Source organism: Pelophylax lessonae, assembly GCF_965119305.1.
Source record: "Pelophylax lessonae genome assembly, chromosome: 6".
Taxonomy (NCBI): domain Eukaryota; kingdom Metazoa; phylum Chordata; class Amphibia; order Anura; family Ranidae; genus Pelophylax; species Pelophylax lessonae.
Genome location: NC_138773.1, coordinates 15909098 through 15936829, shown reverse-complemented (window position 1 = coordinate 15936829; position 27732 = coordinate 15909098). Strand labels below are relative to the sequence as shown.

The window sequence follows — 27732 nt, the reverse complement described above, 5'->3', positions numbered from 1 at the left end:
TTTCGGGAAAGTGCTTGTACCGGAGTGATGCCTGCAGCTAGAGGCATCACCCCAGTACCGGCGTCCATAGCAGACGGTCGACTGTCTTGTAATGACAACCGATGCTGCTGAGAAGCCGCTCGACTGTCATAACAAGGAGCTGGAGGGGACGCCCCCCCTCCCGCCGCCTTCCGCGGCTCGCATGGGTCTCCCAGTGGGAAACCAGCCTGCACGGCCACCGAAGAGAAGACCCAATCAAAGCCGCATTCAGCTCTGATCGGGTCTCCATGTAAAAACCCGGAAGTGATGTCATGACTAGAGTTGAGCAGACACCTGGATGTCCGTGTTCGGCAGGTTCGGCCAAACTTGAAAAAAAGTCCGGGTCCGTGTCCCGGACTTTTTCCGAACTTTACCCGGACACCGAACCCCATTGAAGTCAATGGGGACCCGAACTTTCAGGCACTCAAATGGCTCTAAAACACCAATGGAAAGGGCTAGAGTGCTGCAAATGGCAGCAAAACGTAGTTAAGAGCATGGCAATTGCTCTGCAAACAAATGTGGATAGGGAAATAACTTAAAACAACAAAAAAAAAACAGAAAAATAAAAAATTTTCTTCATCTGTGAAGGACGAGGCCCATATGGAGTAGGAGGGAGGTTGAGGTGGTGGTGGATGTGGCGGTGTAGGTGGAAGTGGCGGTGGAGGAGGACGAGGTAGCCAACACTGCTTTTTTTCAGTCATTTTAAATGAGGGTACACCCCAAAAGAGTGAGAAAGATCAAAAATAGAACAATGGCTGGGTAAGGTCAGTATCCATCTCTATTCTGCACAAGGTACGGAAAAGTCCTGTGGGATCTATGCCTGGTTCATTTTAATGAACGTGAGCTTGTCCACATTGTCTCTGGACAGGCGGCTGCGCTTATCTGTGATAACACCCCCAGCCGTGCTAAATACACGTTCAGATAATACACTGGCTGCAGGGCAAGCCAGCACCTCCAAGGCGTAAAGGGCAAGTTCAGGCCATGTGCCCAATTTGGAGACCCAGAAGTTGAAGGGGGCAGACCCGTCATTCACTACATGTAGGCGTGTGCACACATACTGCTCCACCATGTTGGTGAAATGCTGCCTCCTGCTAAGACGTTCCATATGAGCTGCTGGTGCTGCTGTTTGTTGTGGCGTGCTGACAAAGCTTTTCCACATTTCGGCCATGCTAACCCTGCCTTCTGAGGTGCTTGCGGTGCCCTGGTTGCGTTGGCGACCTCTTCCTCCTCCTCCTCTGCCTTGGCCTTGTGCTTCCACTGTGGCCCCGCTGTCAGGTGGGAATGCCAGCAGCTTTGCGTCTACCAGCGTGCGCTTGTATTCGCGCATCTTGCAATCGCGCTCCAGTGAGTGTATTAAGGACGGTACGTTGTCCTTGAAAACGGGGATCCAGCAGCGTGGCCACCCAGTAATCAGAACAAGTTAGAATGTGGGCAACTCGGCGGTCGTTGTGGAGACACTGCAGCATGTAATCGCTCATGTGTGCCAGGCTGCCCAGAGGCAACGAAAGGCTGTCCTCTGTGGGAGGTGTATCGTCTGGGTCCTCTGTATCCCCCCAGCCACGCACCAGTGATGGCCATGAGCTGGCCTGGGTGCCACCCTGCTGTGAACATGGTTCCATCTCCTCCTCCATCTCCTCCTCCTCATCCTCCACATCCTCCAGAACTGTGCCCCTGCTGGACAATTGTTTCCCTGGCGTTTGTGGGTGCAGGAACCCACCCTCTGAGCCACTTGCGAATAACTGCCCTGAAAGCCTTGGAAATGTTACCTCTTCATCCTCCAACATCCTGTGCCACAAGCCACTTCCATCATCGACCGAACCATTTTTTGAAGGAGGCATAGAAGTGGGATAGTTAAGCTGAGAACGGCGTCATCGGCACTGGCCATGTTGGTGGAGTACTCAAAACAGCGCAACAAGGCACACAGGTCTCGCATGGAGGCCCAGTTATTGGTGGTGAAGTGGTGCTGTTCCGCAGAGCGACTCACGCGTGCGTGCCTGCTGCGGAAACTCCACTATGGCCTGCTGCTGCTCGCACAGTCTTTCCAGCATGTGCAAGGTGGAGTTCCACCTTGTGGGCACGTCACATATGAGGCAGTGAGCGGGAAGGCCGAAGTTACGCTGCAGCGCTGACAGGCGAGCAGCAGCAGGGTGAGAACGCCGAAAGTGCGCACAGACGGCCCGCACTTTCTGCAGCAGCTCTGACATATCGGGGTAATTTTTAAGGAACCTCTGCACCACCAAATTCAGCACATGCGCCAGGCAAGGTATGTGCGTCAAACCTGCTAGGCCCAGAGCTGCTATGAGATTTCGCCCGTTATCGCACACCACCAGGCCGGGCTTGAGGCTCGCTGGCAGCAACCACTCATTTGTCCTGCGCGGTGTGTGGTTTTTCCCCCAAACAGGCAAGTTTTAAAACTGCCTGCTGTCATTTACCCCTGGCTGTGCTGAAGTTGGTGGTGAAGGTGTTACGCTGACCGGATGAGGAGGTGGTAGAGGATGAGGAAGCGGAGTAGGAGGAGTTAGGAACAGGAGGCAAACTGAAGCGCCCTGCAATCCTCGGTGGTGGAAGGACATGCGCCAAACTGCTATCCGCCTCAGGCCCATCCGCCACTGCATTTACCCAGTGTGCCATTAGGGAGATATAACGCCCCTGGCCGTGCTTACTGGTCCACGTATCGGTAGTTAGATGGACCTTGGCACAGATGGCATTGCGCAGTGCACACCTGATTTTTTCCCCCACTTGGTTGTGCAGGGAAGGGATGGCTTGCCTGGAAAAGTAGTGGCGGCTGGGCACGACGTACTGTGGGACAGCCACCGACATAAGGCTTTTAAAACTGTGCGTCTCCACCAGACGGAATGACAGCATTTCAAAGGCCAAGAATTTTGAAATGCTGGCATTCAGGGCCAGGGATCGCGGGTGGGTAGGGGGGTACTTCCTCTTCCTCTGAAGTGTTTGGGAGATGGAAAGCTGAACGCTTCCACGGGACATTGTGAAGATGGTTGGTGACCCAGGTGGTGATGTTGCTGACAGATCGTCTGTTTGCGGGGTGGCAGGTGCCGGTATCACTACAGAGGTGGATGGAGAGGCCGAGACTGCAGCAGAAGAGGAAGCAGGAGGAGCCAGAGACCTTTCTTGGTTTTGAAGGTGTCTACTCCACTGCAGCTCGTGCTTTGCACTTAGATGCCTGATCATGCAGGTTGTGCTCAGGTTGAGAAGGTTTATGCCTTGCTTCAGGCTCTGATTGCACAGGGTGCAAACCACTCGTGTCCTGTCATCAGCACATTTTCTGAAGAACTTCCATGCTAGAGAATGCCTTTGAGCTGGCTTTGGTGCGCTCGGTCCCTTGCTGCGTTGGGCAGTAGCAGGCGTAGTGTCTAGGGCACAACTGCTCCGCTACTGCACCCTGCTCCCTCTTCTGCTGTGCTAGTGGCTCTGTGCAACCACCGCCTCTTCCTCCAAACTACTCAGGTCACCTGCATGACCTTCATTCCATGTGGGGTCGAGGACCTCATCGTCCTTCACATTGTCTCCCACCCAGTCTACTGCAGAAAGGTCAGAGTTGGCACCTGCAGCCAATGTCCAACCGTCTTTCACCTCACCCTCTTGCAAATCCGGCAAGCAGTCTGAGCCCCAAGTCATGCAGCAGTCTCTTCTTCTTTTTGATGACTCTGTCAGCAGGGTTTCCCAGGGCCATCCACCTAGCCCTGCCCCAGAAGTGGAAGAGATTGAGTGCAGCAATGCCCAACCACTTATTTTTCAAGATGAGTACATGGAAGGACCATCGCAGCACGTCTCCGATGATGACGAAACGCAGGTGCCAACTGCTGTGGCACTCAGGATTGTGGAGACCGACAAGGAGGGCAGGGGTGAAGACTGGGTGGAAGATGATATGGAGGACGATGAGGTAGCTGGCACAGATCGACCACGTCCTCTCCTTGCAACAGGAGCTCTACCAGCAGCACCACGACCCAAGCCACGGCCCCTATTTGACGGTCTCCTCATATTTCTGTAATTTATTTCCTCCCCTACGTTCCTCTTCCCTTGATTTCTCTGTCAAAATCAATGGCTCAACTATCAACCCCCGTCCCATCAAGCCAAGGTCCTAGATGAAATCCTGGCCTCTGAACTATCCTTTCGGCCACACATCCAGTCGCTGTCAAAGCTTGTCGCCTCAACATCTGCAACATTTCCAAGATACACCCCTTCCTAACCAACACCACAAAGCTTCTAATCCACTCCTGGGTCATCTCTCGTCTCGATTACTGCAACTCGCTTCTCATTGGCTTACCTTTAAATAGGCTAGCCACCCTTCAGTCCATCATGAATGCTTCTGCCAGGCTCATCCACCTTACAAACCGCTCTGTGTCTGCTACCCCTCTTTGCCAATCCCTCCATGGGCTGCCACCTAACCTTCAAATTAAATTTATGTTACTAGCCATAACCTACAAGCCATCCATAACTTGGCACTCAGCTACATCACTAACCTGGTCTCAAAATACCAACCAACTCGTTCTCTTCATTCCTTCCAGGATCTCCTGCTCTCTAGCTCCCTTGTCACCTCTTCCCATGCAGGCCTCCAGGACTTCTCCTGAGCCTCTCCCATCCTCTGGAATGCTCTACCCCTATCCGTCTGACTTTCTCCTACTTTATCCACTTTCAGACGATCCCTGAAAACACATCTCTTCAGAGAAGCCTATCTGGCAACCACCTAACAACTGTGCTTTTATTTTCTCCATCAGCCCACCCCCCACAGTTTTTACCTCTTGTATCTCTTGACCCTCCCTCTTAGATTGAAAGTAGTGTTGAGCGAACACGGACTGTATTATTCGGGTCCGTACCGGATAATTGGATTTTTGCTACCCGGACACGGACCTGAAAACTTTACTGTATGTTCGGGTTTAAAATCCGTGTTCGGTAATTTTATTTCCTGTTTTGTATGTAATGGCGTGCTTTTAAAGAGGTTGTAAACCCTCCAAACCCACTTCAGCACATTGAAATCCTCGTTATTAAAGATATTCATTGCTGCCTTTAAAAGTTTCCTTACTTGTTTAATCGCCTTGAAATCTGCTCCCTAATGCTTGATTACGTCACTGGCGCATGCGCTTTCCGTCCTGCGAGTCACGGCACGCTGTTAATGGGGAGACAGCACACAGAGCGTGCCGTGATTGCAGGACGGAAAGCGCATGCGCCGGTGTACAAAAGTTCTGCTGTCTGCGGCACAGCTTCGAAGTCTCGCGAGACTGGGCATTCATGCAGAGCTTCCTGGTTTTCCCCTTGTCACACTGGGAGTAAACCAGGGCTTCATATAGAGACTCCTATAGCGGTGTTCTGTCAGCCGCAATCATCTGCAGCTTATAGCTTCGAATTACATTGGCAAAACAAGAGGTATAACACAGCGGAGCTTGGTTGCCATAGTGATGTCGGGTTGAGAAAGAGGCTTGGATAATGCACTGTCACGCATGCCCGAGATTTAAGCAGGGGAAACAATGAAGGGCGGAAATGGCATCCGAAGCTGAAACAGAGAACAGTACTGAAGATGGCGCAGCCTAATCCCGGAAGAAACATTCTTTACAAACTACTAAAAAATAGTAAGTAAGAAGCAATTGTGCATACATTATACTGTACATTGATTGTAAATGCATTTTCATATCACAGTAGATGAAAATCGCAAAAAGGAAGGCGGAGTTTACTTCCTCTTTAATGGCGGGCTTTCAACAGCCAATCAACAAGCGTTTAACTGGTGTGCCTTAAGCCATCCCAGCCATGCCTACTAATGTATTAGTAGCTGGGATTGGCCATCTGAAGCATGTGACCCATGTCTTTATAAGCTCGAGAGACACAGCGCGGTGCGTCAGTCTGCTGTAGTGTAGGGAGAGAGCACACATCATAACGGTGCTGGCTGCTGCTGATTAGGGACAGAAAAGGAAAAACAACATTGTGCCCGAAAAGAATGCAGGGACAGGTCAGGCAGGCAAATATATTTGAGCATTTTAGGGACAGGCTGGAGAGAGTAGGCAGGGTCAGATAGGAGACACAGGACAGAACAATCGTCCATTAGCGATCTACATCGATTTTGCTGTGTGGGGGGTGGTGCAGTGAATAGTGTTGAGCGAACACGGACTGTATTATTCGTGTTCGTACCGAATAATTGGATTTTTTGTACCCGAACACGGACACGGACACTTTACTGTATGTTCGGGTAAAAATCCGTGTTCGGTCGTTTTATTTCCGGGTTTTGCATGCTTTGGCGCTCTTTTCATGGCGGGCTTTCAACAGCCAATCAACAATCGTTTAACTGGTGTGCCTTAAGCCATCCCAGCCATGCCTGCAAATGTCTCAGTAGCTGTGATTGGCCGTCTGAAGCATGTGACCAAGTCTTTATAAGTTCGAGGCAGCCGCAGCGGCGTCATTATGCTGCTTAGATTCAGGGACAGAGCACACATCAACGTGCTGGCTGCTGATTAGGGAAAGATAGGCAGGAAAAAACCATTTGTGTCCGGATAGAATTGAGGGACAGGTCGGAGTGTTTAGGCAGGGCGAGTTGTAGGCATTTTAGGGATAGAGTCTGCTGAATTATATAGGGTCAGTGTCTTCTACAAACTACAATCGATATTGCTGTGTGGGGGGTGGGGTCTGCACTCAATCCTGATCTACGATCTCTTCTCAATCCTGTTAGGGACAGAGTCTGCTGAATTTTAGGGAAACTGTGTTCTACAAACTACAATCGATATTGCTGTGTGGTGTGGGATTGGAGATAGGCAGGTGTCAGTGATCCACATCCATTTTTCTGTGTGTGAGCTGCAGTGAACACAATCTTTTTGGGCTGCAGTGAACACAATCTTTTTGGGCTGCAGTGAACACAATCTTTTTGGGCTGCAGTGAACACAATCTTTTTGGGCTGCAGTGAACACAATCTTTTTGGGCTGCAGTGAACACAATCTTTTTGGGCTGCAGTGAACACAATATTTTTGGGGTGCAGTGAACAAAATCTTTTTGGGGTGCAGTGAACACAATCCTTTTTGGTGTGCAGTGAACACAATCTTTGTGGGGTGCAGTGAACAAAATCCTTTGTGGGGTGCAGTGAACACAATCTTTTTGGGGTGCAGTGAACAAAATCCTTTTTGGGGTGCAGTGAACAACATCCTTTTTGGGGTGCAGTGAACACAATCTTTTTGGGGTGCAGTGAACAAAATCCTTTGTGGGGTGCAGTGAACACAATCTTTTTGGGGTGCAGTGAACACAATCTTTTTGGGGTGGAGTGAACAACATCCTTTTTGGGGTGCAGTGAACAAAATCCTTTTTGGGGTGCAGTGAACAAAATCATTTTTGGGGTGCAGTGAACACAATCTTTTTGGGGTGCAGTGAACACAATCTTTGTGGGGTGCAGTGAACACAATCTTTTTGGGGTGGAGTGAACAACATCCTTTTTGGGGTGCAGTGAACAACATCCTTTTTGGGGTGCAGTGAACACAATCTTTTTGGGGTGCAGTGAACACAATCTTTGTGGGGTACAGTGAACAGAATCTTTGTGGGGTGCAGTGAACACAATCTTTGGGGGGTACAGTGAACACAATCTTTGTGAGGTGCAGTGAACACAATCTTTGTGGGGTGCAGTGAACACAATCATTGTGGGGTGCAGTGAACTCAATCTTTGTGGGGTACAGTGAACACAATCTCATACTGAAGGTTTGAGGGTGCTGCCTGTTCCATACTCCCCCTACTCCTCATCTAGCCTTTTAGGGGTACAAACAATAGTAATTGGGGCCTAGTGTGGTTGTGTACGTGTGATATACATACACTTTTTTGGGATCATATTTTCTATTCCGCTATTTAATCAAAAACCTTTGGGGATCAGTTAAATTGGGGGATAGTCTGTGTTGGTACGTGTGAGAGAGATCCACCTTTCCAAGTTGTTGGGGTTCATCTCATACTTCTGAAGGTTTGAGGGTGCTGCCTGTTCCATACTCCCCCTACTCCTAGCCTTTTAGGGGTACAAACAATAGTAATTGGGGCCTAGTGTGGTTGTGTACGTGTGATATACATACACTTTTTTGGGATCATATTTTCTATTCCGCTATTTAATCAAAAACCTTTGGGGATCAGTTAAATTGGGGGATAGTCTGTGTTGGTACGTGTGAGAGAGATCCACCTTTCCAAGTTGTTGGGGTTCATCTCATACTTCTGAAGGTTTGAGGGTGCTGCCTGTTCCATACCCCCCCTACTCCTAGCCTTTTAGGGGTACAAACAATAGTAATTGGGGCCTAGTGTGGTTGTGTACGTGTGATATACATACACTTTTTTGGGATCATATTTTCTATTCCGCTATTTAATCAAAAACCTTTGGGGATCAGTTAAATTGGGGGATAGTCTGTGTTGGTACGTGTGAGAGAGATCCACCTTTCCAAGTTGTTGGGGTTCATCTCATACTTCTGAAGGTTTGAGGGTGCTGCCTGTTCCATACTCCCCCTACTCCTAGCCTTTTAGGGGTACAAACAATAGTAATTGGGGCCTAGTGTGGTTGTGTACGTGTGATATACATACACTTTTTTGGGATCATATTTTCTATTCCGCTATTTAATCAAAAACCTTTGGGGATCAGTTAAATTGGGGGATAGTCTGTGTTGGTACGTGTGAGAGAGATCCACCTTTCCAAGTTGTTGGGGTTCATCTCATACTTCTGAAGGTTTGAGGGTGCTGCCTGTTCCATACTCCCCCTACTCCTAGCCTTTTAGGGGTACAAACAATAGTAATTGGGGCCTAGTGTGGTTGTGTACGTGTGATATACATACACTTTTTTGGGATCATATTTTCTATTCCGCTATTTAATCAAAAACCTTTGGGGATCAGTTAAATTGGGGGATAGTCTGTGTTGGTACGTGTGAGAGAGATCCACCTTTCCAAGTTGTTGGGGTTCATCTCATACTTCTGAAGGTTTGAGGGTGCTGCCTGTTCCATACCCCCCCTACTCCTAGCCTTTTAGGGGTACAAACAATAGTAATTGGGGCCTAGTGTGGTTGTGTACGTGTGATATACATACACTTTTTTGGGATCATATTTTCTATTCCGCTATTTAATCAAAAACCTTTGGGGATCAGTTAAATTGGGGGATAGTCTGTGTTGGTACGTGTGAGAGAGATCCACCTTTCCAAGTTGTTGGGGTTCATCTCATACTTCTGAAGGTTTGAGGGTGCTGCCTGTTCCATACTCCCCCTACTCCTAGCCTTTTAGGGGTACAAACAATAGTAATTGGGGCCTAGTGTGGTTGTGTACGTGTGATATACATACACTTTTTTGGGATCATATTTTCTATTCCGCTATTTAATCAAAAACCTTTGGGGATCAGTTAAATTGGGGGATAGTCTGTGTTGGTACGTGTGAGAGAGATCCACCTTTCCAAGTTGTTGGGGTTCATCTCATACTTCTGAAGGTTTGAGGGTGCTGCCTGTTCCATACTCCCCCTACTCCTAGCCTTTTAGGGGTACAAACAATAGTAATTGGGGCCTAGTGTGGTTGTGTACGTGTGATATACATACACTTTTTTGGGATCATATTTTCTATTCCGCTATTTAATCAAAAACCTTTGGGGATCAGTTAAATTGGGGGATAGTCTGTGTTGGTACGTGTGAGAGAGATCCACCTTTCCAAGTTGTTGAGGTTCATCTCATACTTCTGAAGGTTTGAGGGTGCTGCCTGTTCCATACTCCCCCTACTCCTAGCCTTTTAGGGGTACAAACAATAGTAATTGGGGCCTAGTGTGGTTGTGTACGTGTGATATACATACACTTTTTTGGGATCATATTTTCTATTCCGCTATTTAATCAAAAACCTTTGGGGATCAGTTAAATTGGGGGATAGTCTGTGTTGGTACGTGTGAGAGAGATCCACCTTTCCAAGTTGTTGGGGTTCATCTCATACTTCTGAAGGTTTGAGGGTGCTGCCTGTTCCATACCCCCCCTACTCCTAGCCTTTTAGGGGTACAAACAATAGTAATTGGGGCCTAGTGTGGTTGTGTACGTGTGATATACATACACTTTTTTGGGATCATATTTTCTATTCCGCTATTTAATCAAAAACCTCTGGGGATCAGTTAAATTGGGGGATAGTCTGTGTTGGTACGTGTGAGAGAGATCCACCTTTCCAAGTTGTTGGGGTTCATCTCATACTTCTGAAGGTTTGAGGGTGCTGCCTGTTCCATACTCCCCCTACTCCTAGCCTTTTAGGGGTACAAACAATAGTAATTGGGGCCTAGTGTGGTTGTGTACGTGTGATATACATACACTTTTTTGGGATCATATTTTCTATTCCGCTATTTAATCAAAAACCTCTGGGGATCAGTTAAATTGGGGGATAGTCTGTGTTGGTACGTGTGAGAGAGATCCACCTTTCCAAGTTGTTGGGGTTCATCTCATACTTCTGAAGGTTTGAGGGTGCTGCCTGTTCCATACTCCCCCTACTCCTAGCCTTTTAGGGGTACAAACAATAGTAATTGGGGCCTAGTGTGGTTGTGTACGTGTGATATACATACACTTTTTTGGGATCATATTTTCTATTCCGCTATTTAATCAAAAACCTTTGGGGATCAGTTAAATTGGGGGATAGTCTGTGTTGGTACGTGTGAGAGAGATCCACCTTTCCAAGTTGTTGAGGTTCATCTCATACTTCTGAAGGTTTGAGGGTGCTGCCTGTTCCATACTCCCCCTACTCCTAGCCTTTTAGGGGTACAAACAATAGTAATTGGGGCCTAGTGTGGTTGTGTACGTGTGATATACATACACTTTTTTGGGATCATATTTTCTATTCCGCTATTTAATCAAAAACCTTTGGGGATCAGTTAAATTGGGGGATAGTCTGTGTTGGTACGTGTGAGAGAGATCCACCTTTCCAAGTTGTTGAGGTTCATCTCATACTTCTGAAGGTTTGAGGGTGCTGCCTGTTCCATACTCCCCCTACTCCTAGCCTTTTAGGGGTACAAACAATAGTAATTGGGGCCTAGTGTGGTTGTGTACGTGTGATATACATACACTTTTTTGGGATCATATTTTCTATTCCGCTATTTAATCAAAAACCTTTGGGGATCAGTTAAATTGGGGGATAGTCTGTGTTGGTACGTGTGAGAGAGATCCACCTTTCCAAGTTGTTGGGGTTCATCTCATACTTCTGAAGGTTTGAGGGTGCTGCCTGTTCCATACTCCCCCTACTCCTAGCCTTTTAGGGGTACAAACAATAGTAATTGGGGCCTAGTGTGGTTGTGTACGTGTGATATACATACACTTTTTTGGGATCATATTTTCTATTCCGCTATTTAATCAAAAACCTTTGGGGATCAGTTAAATTGGGGGATAGTCTGTGTTGGTACGTGTGAGAGAGATCCACCTTTCCAAGTTGTTGGGGTTCATCTCATACTTCTGAAGGTTTGAGGGTGCTGCCTGTTCCATACCCCCCCTACTCCTCATCTAGCCTTTTAGGGGTACAAACAATAGTAATTGGGGCCTAGTGTGGTTGTGTACGTGCGAGATACATACACTTTTTTTGATCATATTTCCTATTCCGCTATTCAATAAAAACCTTTGAGGATCAATTGAATTGCGGGATAGTCTGTGTCGGTACGTGTGAGAGAGATCCACCTTTCCAAGTTGTTGGGGTTCATCTCATACTTCTGAAGGTTTGAGGGTGCTGCCTGTTCCATACCCCCCCTACTCCTCATCTAGCCTTTTAGGGGTACAAACAATAGTAATTGGGGCCTAGTGTGGTTGTGTACGTGCGAGATACATACACTTTTTTTGATCATATTTCCTATTCCGCTATTCAATAAAAACCTTTGAGGATCAATTGAATTGCGGGATAGTCTGTGTCGGTACGTGTGAGAGAGATCCACCTTTCCAAGTTGTTGGGGTTCATCTCATACTTCTGAAGGTTTGAGGGTGCTGCCTGTTCCATACCCCCCCTACTCCTCATCTAGCCTTTTAGGGGTACAAACAATAGTAATTGGGGCCTAGTGTGGTTGTGTACGTGCGAGATACATACACTTTTTTTGATCATATTTCCTATTCCGCTATTCAATAAAAACCTTTGAGGATCAATTGAATTGCGGGATAGTCTGTGTCGGTACGTGTGAGAGAGATCCACCTTTCCAAGTTGTTGGGGTTCATCTCATACTTCTGAAGGTTTGAGGGTGCTGCCTGTTCCATACCCCCCCTACTCCTCATCTAGCCTTTTAGGGGTACAAACAATAGTAATTGGGGCCTAGTGTGGTTGTGTACGTGCGAGATACATACACTTTTTTTGATCATATTTCCTATTCCGCTATTCAATAAAAACCTTTGAGGATCAATTGAATTGCGGGATAGTCTGTGTCGGTACGTGTGAGAGAGATCCACCTTTCCAAGTTGTTGGGGTTCATCTCATACTTCTGAAGGTTTGAGGGTGCTGCCTGTTCCATACCCCCCCTACTCCTCATCTAGCCTTTTAGGGGTACAAACAATAGTAATTGGGGCCTAGTGTGGTTGTGTACGTGCGAGATACATACACTTTTTTTGATCATATTTCCTATTCCGCTATTCAATAAAAACCTTTGAGGATCAATTGAATTGCGGGATAGTCTGTGTCGGTACGTGTGAGAGAGATCCACCTTTCCAAGTTGTTGGGGTTCATCTCATACTTCTGAAGGTTTGAGGGTGCTGCCTGTTCCATACCCCCCCTACTCCTCATCTAGCCTTTTAGGGGTACAAACAATAGTAATTGGGGCCTAGTGTGGTTGTGTACGTGCGAGATACATACACTTTTTTTGATCATATTTCCTATTCCGCTATTCAATAAAAACCTTTGAGGATCAATTGAATTGCGGGATAGTCTGTGTCGGTACGTGTGAGAGAGATCCACCTTTCCAAGTTGTTGGGGTTCATCTCATACTTCTGAAGGTTTGAGGGTGCTGCCTGTTCCATACCCCCCCTACTCCTCATCTAGCCTTTTAGGGGTACAAACAATAGTAATTGGGGCCTAGTGTGGTTGTGTACGTGCGAGATACATACACTTTTTTTGATCATATTTCCTATTCCGCTATTCAATAAAAACCTTTGAGGATCAATTGAATTGCGGGATAGTCTGTGTCGGTACGTGTGAGAGAGATCCACCTTTCCAAGTTGTTGGGGTTCATCTCATACTTCTGAAGGTTTGAGGGTGCTGCCTGTTCCATACCCCCCCTACTCCTCATCTAGCCTTTTAGGGGTACAAACAATAGTAATTGGGGCCTAGTGTGGTTGTGTACGTGCGAGATACATACACTTTTTTTGATCATATTTCCTATTCCGCTATTCAATAAAAACCTTTGAGGATCAATTGAATTGCGGGATAGTCTGTGTCGGTACGTGTGAGAGAGATCCACCTTTCCAAGTTGTTGGGGTTCATCTCATACTTCTGAAGGTTTGAGGGTGCTGCCTGTTCCATACTCCCCCTACTCCTCATCTAGCCTTTTAGGGGTACAAACAATAGTAATTGGGGCCTAGTGTGGTTGTGTACGTGTGATATACATACACTTTTTTTGGATCATATTTTCTATTCCGCTATTTAATTTAACTGGGCCTCCATGCGAGACCTGTGTGCCTTGTTGCGCTGTTTTGAGTACTCCACCAACATGGCCAGTGGCAATGACGCCGTTCTCAGCTTAACTATCCCACTTCTATGCCTCCTTGAAAAAACAATTCGGGCGATGATGGAAGAGGATGTGGCACAGGATGAGGAGGAGGAGGAGGATGAAGAGGTAACATTTCCAAGGCTTTCAGGGCAGTCATTCGCAAGGGGCTCCGAGGGTGGGTTCCTGCACACGCAAACGCCAGGGACGCAATTGTCCAGCAGGGGCACAGTTCTGGAGGATGAGGAGGATGAGGAGGAGGAGGAGCTGGAGGAGGAGATGGAACCATGTTCACAGCAGGGTGGCACCCAGGCCAGCTCATGGCCATCACTGGTGCGTGGCTGGGGGGATACAGAGGACACGGACCATACACCTCCCACAGAGGACAGCCTTTCGTTGCCTCTGGGCAGCCTGGCACACATGAGCGATTACATGCTGCAGTGTCTCCACAACGACCGCCGAGTTGCCCACATTCTAACTTGTGCTGATTACTGGGTGGCCACGCTGCTGGATCCCCGTTACAAGGACAACGTACCGTCCTTAATTCACTCACTGGAGCGCGATCGCAAGATGCGCGAGTACAAGCGCACGCTGGTAGACGCCATGCTGCTGGCATTCCCATCTGACAGCGGGGCCACAGTGGAAGCACAAGGCAGAGGAGGAGGAGGAGGAGGTCGCCAACGCAACCAGGGCACCGCCAGCACCTCAGAAGGCAGGGTTAGCATGGCCGAAATGTGGAAAAGCTTTGTCAGCACGCCACAACAAACAGCAGCACCAGCAGCTCAGATGGAACGTCTTAGCAGGAGGCAGCATTTTACCAACATGGTGGAGCAGTATGTGTGCACACGCCTACATGTAGTGAATGACGGGTCTGCCCCCTTCAACTTCTGGGTCTCCAAATTGGGCACATGGCCTGAGCTTGCCCTTTACGCCTTGGAGGTGCTGGCGTGCCCTGCAGCCAGTGTATTATCTGAACGGGTATTTAGCACGGCTGGGGGCGTTATAACAGACAAGCGCAGCCGCCTGTCCAGAGACAATGTGGACAAGCTCACGTTCATTAAAATGAACCAGGCATGGATCCCACGGGACTTTTCCGTACCTTATGCAGAATAGCAATGGATACCGACCTTACCCACCCATTGTTCCATTTTTGCTCTTTCTCACTCTTTTGGGGTGTACCCTCATTTAAAATTTTTGAAAAGAAGCAGTGTTGGCTACCTCGTCCTCCTCCTCAGGGCCAGATTAATGTAGGGGCTATTGGAGCTGCAGCTCCAGGCCCCTACCTTTTATATAGGCCCCGGGTTGGCCATATTCACTGTTACCGCTCTTCTGTCACTTGTAAACACAGAAGTCTGGCTTCTATGCTCGCTTCCCCAGGCAGCACCCTCAGAACCTCCCCACACAGCGTGAAGGCCGGACAAGGAGGGACAGTTGGCGATGCATGGATGTGTTTATGGGCTTCAGAGACAGCATCCCATGTTGAATTAGGCATGCATGGCTGCACCCTTCCTCCTCTGGGTGCATGGCAAGGCACGGCCCTTAAGGCCCTTCAAAATCCTCAGCACCAAGCCCATGATGCTGTTAATCCGGCCCTGGTCCTCCTCCACCGCCGCTTCCACCTACACCGCCCATAGGTGTGCGCAGCCTATTGCATTAAGGTGTGCACCCCAAAGTTGAAATACACATGCATGTGTTTGCCAGCAGGGAGAGTAATGTATCGGGGCCATGTACCTGTAGGCAAGGAGAAATAGAGCAGAGCAGGTCCCAGGGAGATCTTTCCCATCTCCTCACTGGCAATGCTATGTGCCCTAGGTGATTAGGGTGTGCCCAGGCACACCCAGCACACCCTGTGCGCACGCCTATGTCACCGCCACATCCACCACCACCTCAACCTCCCTCCTACTCCATATGGGCCTCGTCCTTCAGAGATGAAGAAGAACATTGTTTTATTTTTCTGTTTTTTTTTGTTGTTTTAAGTTATTTCCCTATCCACATTTGTTTGCAGAGCACTTGCCATGCTCTTAATTACGTTTTGCTGCCATTTGCAGCACTCTAGCCCTTTCCTTTGGTGTTTTAGAGCCATTTTAGTGCCTTAAAGTTCGGGTCCCCATTGACTTCAATGGGGTTCGGTGTCCGGGAAAAGTTCGGTAAAAGTCCGGGACACGGACCCGGACTTTTTTTTAAAGTTCGGCCGAACCCGTCGAACACGGACATCTAGGTGTTCGCTCAACCCTAGCAGTGAACGATCTTTTTGCCCTCACTTGAGCCCACTGAGGAGGAGGAGGAGGGAGAAAAAAATATATTTTTATCAGTCTGTTGTGTGCAGTGTTAAGCTATATTTTACTACACAGTGCTGTTCTAATCTGCTATTTAAAAATTACAAAGTTAAAGGGGAATTTTTTTTTCCCTTCATAGCCTGCTGCTGACCGTGACATAAAACATAAGACACTGCTGTGTTCACATGTGCTATTGAAAAATCACCAATTTTATATACTTTTTTCTATTCCACTAATCAATATACACCCTTTTGTGTTAAAAAAAAAATTAAATTGTGGCATTGTCTGTACTAATCTGCTATTTAAAAATTACAAATTTAAAGGGGAATTTTTTTTTTTTGTTTCCCTTAATAGCCTGCCGCTGACCGTGACATAAAACATAAGACACTGCTGTGTTCACATGTGCTATTGAAAAATAACCAATTTTATATACTTTTTTCTATTCCGCTATTCAATCTACACCCTTTTGGGGTAAAAACAATTAAATTGTGGCATAGTCTGTATCTGTACGTGTGAGATACACCTTTCAAATTTTTGGGGTGCATCTTCCACCACCGAGGATTGCAGGGTGCTTCAGTTTGCCTCCTGTTCCGAACTCCTCCTACTCCTCTTCCTCATCCTCCCTTTAGGGTACAAAAAATTGTTATCGGGGCCTAGTCTGTGTTTGTACGTGTGAGATACACCGTTTTGTAAATTTTTTTCTGTTCCGCTATTCAATATACACCCTTTTGGGGTGGAAAAAATTAAATTACGGCATAGTCTGTATCGGTACGTGTGAGATACACATTTTAAATTTGTTTGCGCATCTCCTTCCACCGCCGAGGATTGCAGGACGCTTCAGTTTGCCTCCTGTTCCGAACTCCTCCTACTCCTCTTCCTCATCCTCATCCTGCCTTTAGGGTACAAAAAATTGTAATCGGGGCCTAGTCTGTGTTTGTACGTGTGAGATACACCGTTTTATATCCTTTTTTCTATTCCGCTATTCTATATACACCCTTTTGGGGTGAAAAAATTAAATTGCGGCATACTTTGCATATTTGACTGTGAGATACACCCGTGCGATACTGTTGTTGTTGTTTTGTTCCGCTATTCAATAAACACCTTTCTAGGGCAAGATCATAAATTACAGAAATATGAGGAGACCGTCAAATAGGGGCCATGGCCTGGGTCGTGGTGCTGCTGGTAGAGCTCCTGTTGCAAGGAGAGGACGCTACACCTTCCTCAAGTGTGAGTAGGCGACAGAACCTGCAGCAGTGTTTGGTAGGGCATCATGCGCCTCTACAAGTGTTGAGGTAAGAACAAGTAGAAGCGATAGTAGATTGGTTTGCTGCTGACAGTGCCTCCAGTTCCTTCACATTGTCTCCCACCCAGTCTACTGCAGAAAGGTCAGAGTTGGCACCTGCAGCCAATGTCCAACCGTCTTTCACCTCACCCCCTTGCAAATCAGGCAAGCAGTCTGGGCCCCAAGTCATGCAGCAGTCTCTTCTTCTTTTTGATGACTCTGTCAGCAGGGTTTCCCAGGGCCATCCACCAAGCCCTGCCCCGGAAGTGGAAGAGATTGAGTGTAGCGATGCCCAACCACTTATTTCTCAAGATGAGTACATGGAAGGACCATCGCAGCACGTCTCCGATGATGACGAAATGCATGTGCCAACTGCTGCGGCACTCAGAATTGTGGAGACCGACAAGGAGGGCAGGGGTGAAGACTGGTTGGAAGATGATGTGGAGGACGATGAGGTCCTCGACCCCACATGGAATAAAGGTCATGCAGGTGACCTGAGTAGTTTGGAGGAAGAGGCGGTGGTCGCACAGAGCCACCAGCACAGCAGAAGTGGGAGCAGGGTGCAGAAGCGGAGCGGCCGTGCCCTAGACACTACGTCTGCTACTGCCCAATGCAGCAAGGGACCGAGCGCACCAAAGCCAGCTCAAAGGAGTTCTCTAGCGTGGAAGTTCTTCAGACAATGTGCTGATGACAGGACACGAGTAGTTTGCACCCTGTGCAATCAGAGCCTGAAGCGAGGCATAAACCTTCTCAACCTGAGCACAACCTGCATGATCAGGCATCTAAGTGCAAAGCACGAGCTGCAGTGGAGTAGACACCTTCAAAACCAAGAAAGGTCTCTGGCTCCTCCTGCTTCCTCTTCTGCTGCAGTCTCGGCCTCTTCATCCACCTCTGTAGTGATACCGGCACCTGCCACCCCGCAAACAGACGATCTGTCAGCAACACAACCACCTGGGTCACAAACCATCTCCACAATGTCCCGTGGAAGCGTTCAGCTTTCCATCTCCCAAACACTTCAGAGGAAGAGGAAGTACCCCCCTACCCACCCGCGATCCCTGGCCCTGAATGCCAGCATTTCAAAATTATTGGCCTTTGAAATGCTGTCATTCCGTCTGGTGGAGAAGCACAGTTTTAAAAGCCTTATGTCGGTGGCTGTCCCACAGTACGTCGTGCCCAGCCGCCACTACTTTTCCAGGCAAGCCATCCCTTCCCTGCACAACCAAGTAGAGGAAAAAATCAGGTGTGCACTGCGCAACGCCCTCTGTGGCAAGGTCCACCTAACTACCGATACGTGAACCAGTAAGAACGGTCAGGGGCGTTATATCTCCCTAACGGCACACTGGGTAAATGCAGTGGCGGATGGGCCTGAGGCGGATAGCAATTTGCTGCATGTTCTTCCACCACCGAGGATTGCAGGGCGCTTCAGTTTGCCTCCTGTTCCTAACTCCTCCTACTCCGCTTCCTCATCCTCTACCGCCTCCTCATCCGGTCAGCGTAACACCTTCACCACCAACTTCAGCACAGCCAGGGGTAAACAACAGCAGGCAGTTTTAAAACTTGCCTGTTTGGGGGAAAAACCACACACTGCGCAGGAGTTGTGGAGGAGCATGGAACAGCAGACCGATGAGTGGTTGCTGCCAGCGAGCCTCAAGCCCGGCCTGGTGGTGTGCGATAACAGGCAAAAAATCATAGCAGCTCTGGGCCTAGCCGGTTTGACGCACATCCCTTGACTGGCGCATGTGCTGAATTTGGTGGTGCAGAGGTTCCTTAAAAATTACCCCGATATGTCAGAGCTGCTGCAGAAAGTGGGGGCCGCATGTGCGCACTTTTGGCGTTCTCACCCTCGCCTGTCAGCGCTGCAGCGTATCTTCGGCCTTCCCGCTTACTGCCTCATATGTGATGTGCCCACAAGGTGGAACTCCACCTTGCACATGCTGGAAAGACTGTGCGAGCAGCAGCAGGCCATAGTGGAGTTTCAGCTGCAGCACGCACGCGTGAGTCGCTCTGCGGAACAGCACCACTTCACCACCAATAACTGGGCCTCCATGCGAGACCTGTGTGCCTTGTTGCGCTGTTTTGAGTACTCCACCAACATGGCCAGTGCCGATGACGCCGTTGTCAGCTTAACTATCCTACTTCTATGCCTCCTTTAAAAAACGATTCGAGCGATGATGGAAGAGGATGTGGCACAGGAGGAGGAGGAGGAGGAAGAGGGATCATTTCCAAGGCTTTCAGGGCAGTCATTCACAAGTGGCTCCGAGGGTGGGTTCCTGCACCCACAAACGCCAGGTACACAATTGTCCAGCAGGGGCACAGTTCTGGAGGATGAGGAGGAGGAGGAGATGGAGGAGGAGATGGAGGAGGAGATGGAACCATGTTCACAGCAGGGTGGCACCCAGGCCAGCTCATGGCCATCACTGGTGCGTGGCTGGGGGGATACAGAGGACACAGACGATACACCTCCCACAGAGTACAGCCTTTCGTTGCCTCTGGGCAGCCTGGCACACATGAGCGATTACATGCTGCAGTGTCTCCACAACGACCGCCGAGTTGCCCACATTCTAACTTGTGCTGATTACTGGGTGGCCACGCTGCTGGATCCCCATTACAAGGACAACGTACCATCCTTAATTCACTCACTGGAGCGTGATCGCAAGATGCGCGAGTACAAGCGCACGCTTGTAGACGAGATGCTGCTGGCATTCCCACCTGACAGCAGGGCCACAGTGGAAGCACAAGGCCAAGGCAGAGGAGGAGGAGGAGGAGGAACAGGTCACCAATGCAACCAGGGCACCGCCAGCACCTCAGAAGGCAGGGTTAGCATGGCCGAAATGTGGAAAAGCTTTGTCAGCATGCCACAACAAACAGCAGCACCAGCAGCTCATATGGAACGTCTTAGCAGGAGGCAGCATTTCACCAACATGGTGGATCAGTATGTGTGCACACGCCTAGACGTACTGAATGATGGGTCTGCCCCCTTCAACTTCTGGGTCTCCAAATTGGGCACATGGCCTGAGCTTGCCCTTTACGCCTTGGAGGGGCTGGCGTGCCCTGCAGCCAGTGTATTATCTGAACGTGTATTTATCACGGCTGGGGGCGTTATCACAGACAAGCGCAGCCGCCTGTCCAGAGACAATGTGGACAAGCTCACGTTCATTAAAATGAACCAGGCATGGATCCCACAGGACTTTTCCGTACCTTGTGCAGAATAGAGATGGATACTGACCTTACCCAGCCATTGTTATATTTTTGATCTTTCTCACTCTTTTGGGGTGTACCCTAATTTAAAATGACAAAAAAAAAGAAGTGTTGGCTACCTCGTCCCCCTCCACCGCCACTTCCACCTACACCGCCACATCCACCGCCACCTCACCCTCCCTCCTACTCCATATGGGCCTCGTCCTTCACAGATGAAGAAAATTGTTTTATTTTCCTGTTTTTTTTTGTTGTTTTAAGTTATTTCCCTATCCACATTTGTTTTCAGAGCACTTGCCATGCTCTTAACTACATGTTGCTGCCATTGGCAGCACTCTAGCCCTTTCCATATGTTTTTTAGAGCCATTTTAGTGCCTGAAAGTTCGGGTCCCCATTGACTTCAATGGGGTTTGGTGTCCAGGTAAAGTTCGGAAAATGTCAGGGACACGGACCCGGACTTTTTTTTCAAGGGCGGCCGAAACCCGCCGAACACAGACATCCAGGTGTCCGCTCAACTCTAATTGTAAGCTCTAACAAGCAGGGCTCTCTGATTCCTACTGTATTAAAGCGTATTGTATTTGTACTGTCTACCCTCAAGTTGTAAAGCACTGCGTCAACTGTTGGCGCTATATAAATCCTATAAAATAATAGCATACTCAACAACTTAGAGCTACTACATCAAATTTTCACCACTATGGTACTAAGGCTGGTAAACTCCTGGATACCAAAATCCAGGACAACAAAATTGTCAAACTAAATTTTTTGCATCCGAAAACAGGACTTAAGCTAGTTAACCCTAAAGAAATAGCAGATGCCTTCAGTGCCTACTATGGTCTCAGAGATGACCCCTCAGTCTGCCAGCCTTCTCCAGAGTTTATTAGCTCAATTTCCTTCCCAAAACTTTCAGCAGAGGACTTGACGTTTTTAACTTCTCCTTCATGGATAAGGACATTTTTGATGCTATTATTTCTATTCCACACAATAAATCCCCAGGGTCTGAGGGATACTCCGCAGAAAACTACAAACGCTTTTCCAAACTAATCGTACCATATATGAAGAGGGTCTTTGATGCTGCTGCCTCTGAAGATTCCTTCTCTTTGGAAATGCTTACTGCCACTATAAAACCATGTCTTAACCAGGGATGTAGATTGTAGATTTGAAAATATACGTAAAACATTTGGTCACTAGAATAGCTAGTTTTTTTTTTTTCTCTTTGATAAGACATGATCAAGTGGGTTTCTTCCCTGGCCATCAAGCCCTAGACACAACACGGCGCATCCTCAACCTCATGCATTTTGCTGAGACCACTAAATTGCCTTCTCTGCTTCTGTCATTGGATGCAGAGAAGCCATTTGATCATGTTCATTGGGGTTACCTAACACAAATAATGGAGAAATTTGGTTTTGATGGAATGATCAAATCTGCTATCTCAGCTTTATACACCACTCCCTTAGCCCATGTTTATGCAGAAGGAATGTTTCCAGAAAGCTTTCCTATAACTAACGGTATGAGACAAGGCTGCCCCCTTTCCCCTTTGATTTTTGCCCTATTATTGGAGCCATTGGTCCAAAAAATTAGACGTCACCCGGATATGCGATCTCAACTGGGGGTGTCGTTAACTTTTAATTGACACCCCCAGCGTATCGCATATGGCAGTGTGATTTACCAGGGGTGCGGATGCGATGCGGGAACACAGTGCATATTTGCAGCGTTCCCACATCGCAGAGGTGTGAATCGGGACTAAAAGGGTCATCACATGAAACTGTAGAAACTGTATTAAAATATTTATCAAAACAAATAAAACCACAAGTCCGTACGCTCAAATTTTTAAGGCTACGTTCATCACTCGTGAGATGTTCCCTGTGCCACTGGCTGCAATACAACCCCAAAGCACGATTGATCCACCCCCATGCTTAACAGTTGGACAGAGGCTCTTTTCATTAAATTCTGTGCCCTTTCTTCTCCAAAAGTACCTTTGCTCATTCCGGCCAAAAAGTCCAATTTTAACCTCATCGGTCCACAGAACTTGTTTCCAAAATGCATGAGGCTTGTCTATATGTTCATTTGCAAAGTTCAAACGCTGATTTTTGTGGTGAGGACGTAGAAGAGGTTTTCTTCTGATGACTCTTCCATGAAGACCATATTTGTACAAGTATCTCTTTATACAGTAGTGGAATAGTGTACCACAACTCCAGTGTCTGCCAGATCTTTCTGGAGGGATCGTGCAGTCACACGTGGGTTTTGAATTGTTTTTCTCACAATCCTGCGAGCTTTTCTGTCTGATATTTTTCTTGGTCTTCCAGATCTTGCTTTAACTTCCACTGTTCCTGATGACTGCCATTTCTAAATTACATTCCGAACAGAGGATATTGACATCTGAAAACGCTTTGCTATCTTCTTATAGCCTTCTTCAGCTTTGTGAGCGTCAACTATTTTCAGTTTCAGTTTTCTAGGCAACTGCTTAGAAGATCCCATGGTGCTGATTGTTGGGGCAAGGTCAGATGAGTCTGGGCATTTAAAACCTTTGAGATTGACATCACCTGGTCTTCCCAGACGATGATTGAGAACAATCCATGACACTGGCAGGTCTCAGACTTGCAAAGGGGGCAGTGCATGCTATAAATTCTGCAGGGTGCCCAAACTTTTGCAGACGCCATTTTTTTGTTTTCTGTAATTTTGAAAGTGTCAATGATGGAAATAAAATCTAACTTTTGCTGACATATTATAAGAATGTCTAATCTGTAATTTGATGCCTTTTGGAGATTTTTCCATCTTTCCTTGGCTTCTTTATGCACATTAATACAATTTTTTACCTGAGGTGCCCAAATTTTCGATCCCCACTGTACCTATGCACTCATAGACCTTTTGTTGTTTAAATGTTCCTTCGTTTTTGCATTCTAGCTTACAAGGGAAAGAGCACTTGTAACTACATTATGTGGAGTACTTGAATATTAGTGAAGAGGAGTGGAATTAACATAATCAATTGTTTGAAGAATTTCCTTTTGAAGATATCAAAAGAATAATGTATAAATTGCATCCACAAGTCAGCCAACTTAAAAAAGTCTTAATTGTGGGTTGAAAGTAGTTGAAGAAAGTGGTTGCATAAAACATGAGGGCTACTGTGAGGTGAGAACTGCTGGTGGAAAAAGCCTTCCGTCTTCCATCCTTCATTTCAATTCTCATGCTGGTTTTTAAAATGTAGTTATAGAAAAGAAAACTGTTCATGGTCTGACATCCTTTGTCACTCTGACCAGAGCTTGGAAGAGAGCAGCTCTCAAATCAGTGTTTCTTAGACTGTATATAAGAGGATTCAGGAAAGGTGTGAGAAATGTATATACTACAGACACTAGCTGGCCAACTAGGACATTCTTAGTTTTGGGTTGAATGTAGTTGAAGAAAGTGGTTGCATAAAACATGAGGACTACGGTGAGGTGGGAACTACCGGTGGAGAAAGCCTTCCGTCTTCCATCCTTCATTTTAATTCTCAGGATGTTTTTTAAAATGTAGACATAGGAAAGGAAAGTAATGAAGAATGCAGTGAGAGCGGAGCTTACCCCAAAGGTAGAAATAAGAAGGTCATTGAGGGATGTGTCAGAACATGACAGCAGAATCAGCTGATATAATTCACAGAAGAAGCCTGAGATGGTGATGGAGTCACAGAAGGCCAATCTTAGTGTACAAAGCGTGTGTACCAAAGAGCAGAAGGAGCCGATAGCCCAGGCACTAGATGCCAACTGAACACACATATTGATGTTCATTATGATTGTGTAATGCAAAGGAAGACAGATTGCAACATATCGATCGTAAGACATAACGGCTAGTAGGAGAAACTCAGTGCTGACAAACAAGGTGAAGAAGAAGGCCTGGGCTATACATGTCGAGTAAGCAATCAAATTGTTTCTGGTAATGGTGTCAAAATACAAATGAGATGCAGACACAAAGGGGGTGCCGATGTCTAAAACTGAGAGGTTCCCAAGGAAAAAGTACATGGGGGTCTGAAGATGGGAATCAATTGCCACCAGAAAAATGATGAGAAAATTCAGAGCCAGCGTAGCCAAATAAATGAGGATGATGAGAAGAAACACTGGGATCTGAAAATCTGCGAGGTCTGACAGGCCAAGCAAAATAAATTCAGGCTGAGAAGTTTGATTTCCCATAATAACCAAATTATTCTTATGGCCACTAGAGCTGCACCGTGAGGATTTACCAACGTTGAACAAACCGGATGATACGTATTCCGAAGGACACAGACACTGGTCCACAGTCATCCATTTAGTGTACCTTGTAGAACACCTAAATCCTGCAGGACATAAAAGGAGAAGAACTTTGAGGAGCCATGTAGTCAGAGCACACACACAGCTCACACACACTACACACACACACACACACTCAGAGCAGACACACACACACTACACACACACAGAGTCAGAGCACACAATCACATACACACACAGAGTCAGAACACACACACACAGAGTCAGAACACACACACACACAGAGTCAGAGCGCACACACACACACACACAAACACACACACTCAGAACACACACACACAGAGTCAGAGCACACACACACACATACACAGAGTCAGAGAACACACACACACACAAAGTCAGAGCACACAATCACATACACACACAGAGTCAGAGCACACACACACAGAGTCAGAGCACACACACACAGAGTCAGAACACACACACACAGAGTCAGAACACACACACACAGAGTCAGAACACACACACACACAGAGCAGACACACACACAGAGTCAGAACACACACACACACAGAGTCAGAGCGCACACACACACACACACAAACACACACACTCAGAACTCACACACACAGAGTCAGAGAACACACACACACACAAAGTCAAAGCTGACACACACACACACAATCAGAGCTTACACACACATTTAGAACACACACACACTGTACACACACACACACACACAGAATCAGAGTGCACACACTGTACACACACACACACAGAGTCAGAGTGCACACACACACACACACACACACACACACACACACACACACACACACACACTGTACACACTGTACACACACACAGAGTCATAGCACACACACATAACACACGCACACACACATAGCACACACACACACACACACACACACACACACACACACACTGTACACACACACACTGCACACACACACTGTACACACACCCACACACAGAGTCAGAGTGCACACACTGTGCACACACACACACACCGAGTCAGAGCACACACACACACCGAGTCAGAGCACACACACACACACACACAGAGTCAGAGCACACACACACACACACACACACAGAGTCAGAGCACACACACACACACACGGAGTCAGAGCACACACACACACACACACTGAACACACACACACTGTACACACACACACACACACACACACACACAGTGTCAGAGTGCACACACACACACACAGAGTCAGAGCACACGCATACACACACGCACACACACTGTACACACACACATGCACACACACAGAGTAAGAGAACACACACACACAAAGTCAAAGCTGACACACACACAGAGTCAGAGATGACACACACAATCAGAGCACACACACACACTGTACACATACACACACTCAGAGCTCACGCACACTCAGAGCACACACACACATACACACACACACACACACATACACACATACACACACACACACACACACACTCACACACACACACACACACACGCAGAGTCAGAGCAGAAACACACACACTAGGTCCAAAACAGACATATAACACAGTCACAGCACACAGATAAAGCAAAGAGAGAACATTCTAGTGTTATCTTACATTCGGGTAAATGCTGGTCTTTATACAGTTGATATCTAGAGATTTAGGAACTCCAGTAGTGATTGGTCACCACCCTGTATTTACACACACATTAGTGACAGTGATTGAGACAATGAAACATTGACCGTTCGCTTCAAACGTTTTAGGAAAAATAAAAAGAACTGTCAGATATTTCCCAAATACTGTGCAATTTCCTGACAGGTGCTCTTTACAGATGTCATCTACTCACAATAATTATAATATAGAATCACAGAGCAATCTAAGTTTAAGTAGGTATTTAAATTGCAAGGATTCTAGCAAACTTTTGCTACCTTTCTCTTTTCTCTGTTAAGAAGAAATTGTTGTTTGATTCAGTATATCATATTTTAAAACTTGGTTCTGATAAAACCACCTGGGGGGGTAAATGCAATTCCACAAGGACAAAAGCGGTATTCTCTGCATCCATTTAGACAGGGATATCACTGAATATAATATTCAAGGCAAGGTGAACTGTATACATTACAAGGATTCCAGCTAAGTTTTAATAGCTTTCTCTGTCCTGAAGAAATTGCTGTTTATTGCATGTTTTTTTTTTTCTACTCGGTTCTGTTATAATAACCTGAGCAATCCCAATGCTACAAAGACAGGGGTATCACTGACAATAAAACTCTGATGTTTGGTTTACAAATTGCAAATAGCAATTGAATCTTAGAAGACCAAACTATGTGTATGTTGAATTATAAAAGTAATTTTATAAAATAACATTTAGTTATATTTTTTTAGTGAAAGTGGAGGTTTTTTTGAAGTAAAGATATATGTGAAATACATTCTCTAGTATATTCAGAACACTTCATTCTTTATTAACTAGGTTTGTTCTGTGTGTGACTTACAGGGGAGAATTATAAGTAAAATTCAGAAAAACAGTGCTAAAGTATTGCTAGTAAAGTATATTTTCCAATATTAGATAGCAGATAAAACATACACTCCAGCTTTTTGTCATCTTGACATTGGAATAAGGACAATATAAGGTCCCTTCAAGCAATGCTATACAGGAGGTCAGAGATTTAGAAGTAAAGAAAGCACATGGACTTCCCTTCAGCACCTCACCGTATATAAAAGCATTCAACATCTCTATGAGATCTGCAATAATATCCCTCCTGTGTCTCATTACACTGCTGAGATTTCATTGCAGCCTCAAGTGGAGTAATAAAACACAATTTAAACTTTTGTCATTTGGCCTAATATGTTTTGTTGCAAAAAATAAATCATATATCATACAATCATACAATCAAATAAATAAAGCAAATCTACACTGACCAATCATGACCAGAAAGTCAGTTTCTGTAGCCGATGTAAGCAATCTATCACCTGGGTAATGCAGGAGTACACTCATGTACCACAGCGGTACTATGAAAGGTGGGGAAAGTAGCCAGGTTGATCAGGACTGTCCACTATCGGTCACAAACAGGGGTGAGAGGCGTGTCGGCCCATTGGGGTGCTATTCGGGAGGAGTAACCCAGA

The 27732-nt window shown here is 46.7% G+C and overlaps 1 protein-coding gene across 1 annotated transcript; it reads right to left on the bottom strand.

The window, feature by feature from the left end:
- Positions 1-23619: 23619 nt before the first annotated feature.
- Positions 23620-24555, bottom strand: LOC309558443 (olfactory receptor 5V1-like; the record flags this gene model as incomplete). The annotated part of the gene is made up of 1 exon (XM_082261517.1): positions 23620-24555. One exon carries the CDS (start codon positions 24553-24555, stop codon positions 23620-23622), a length of 936 nt encoding a protein of 311 aa, XP_082117643.1.
- Positions 24556-27732: the final 3177 nt, after the last annotated feature.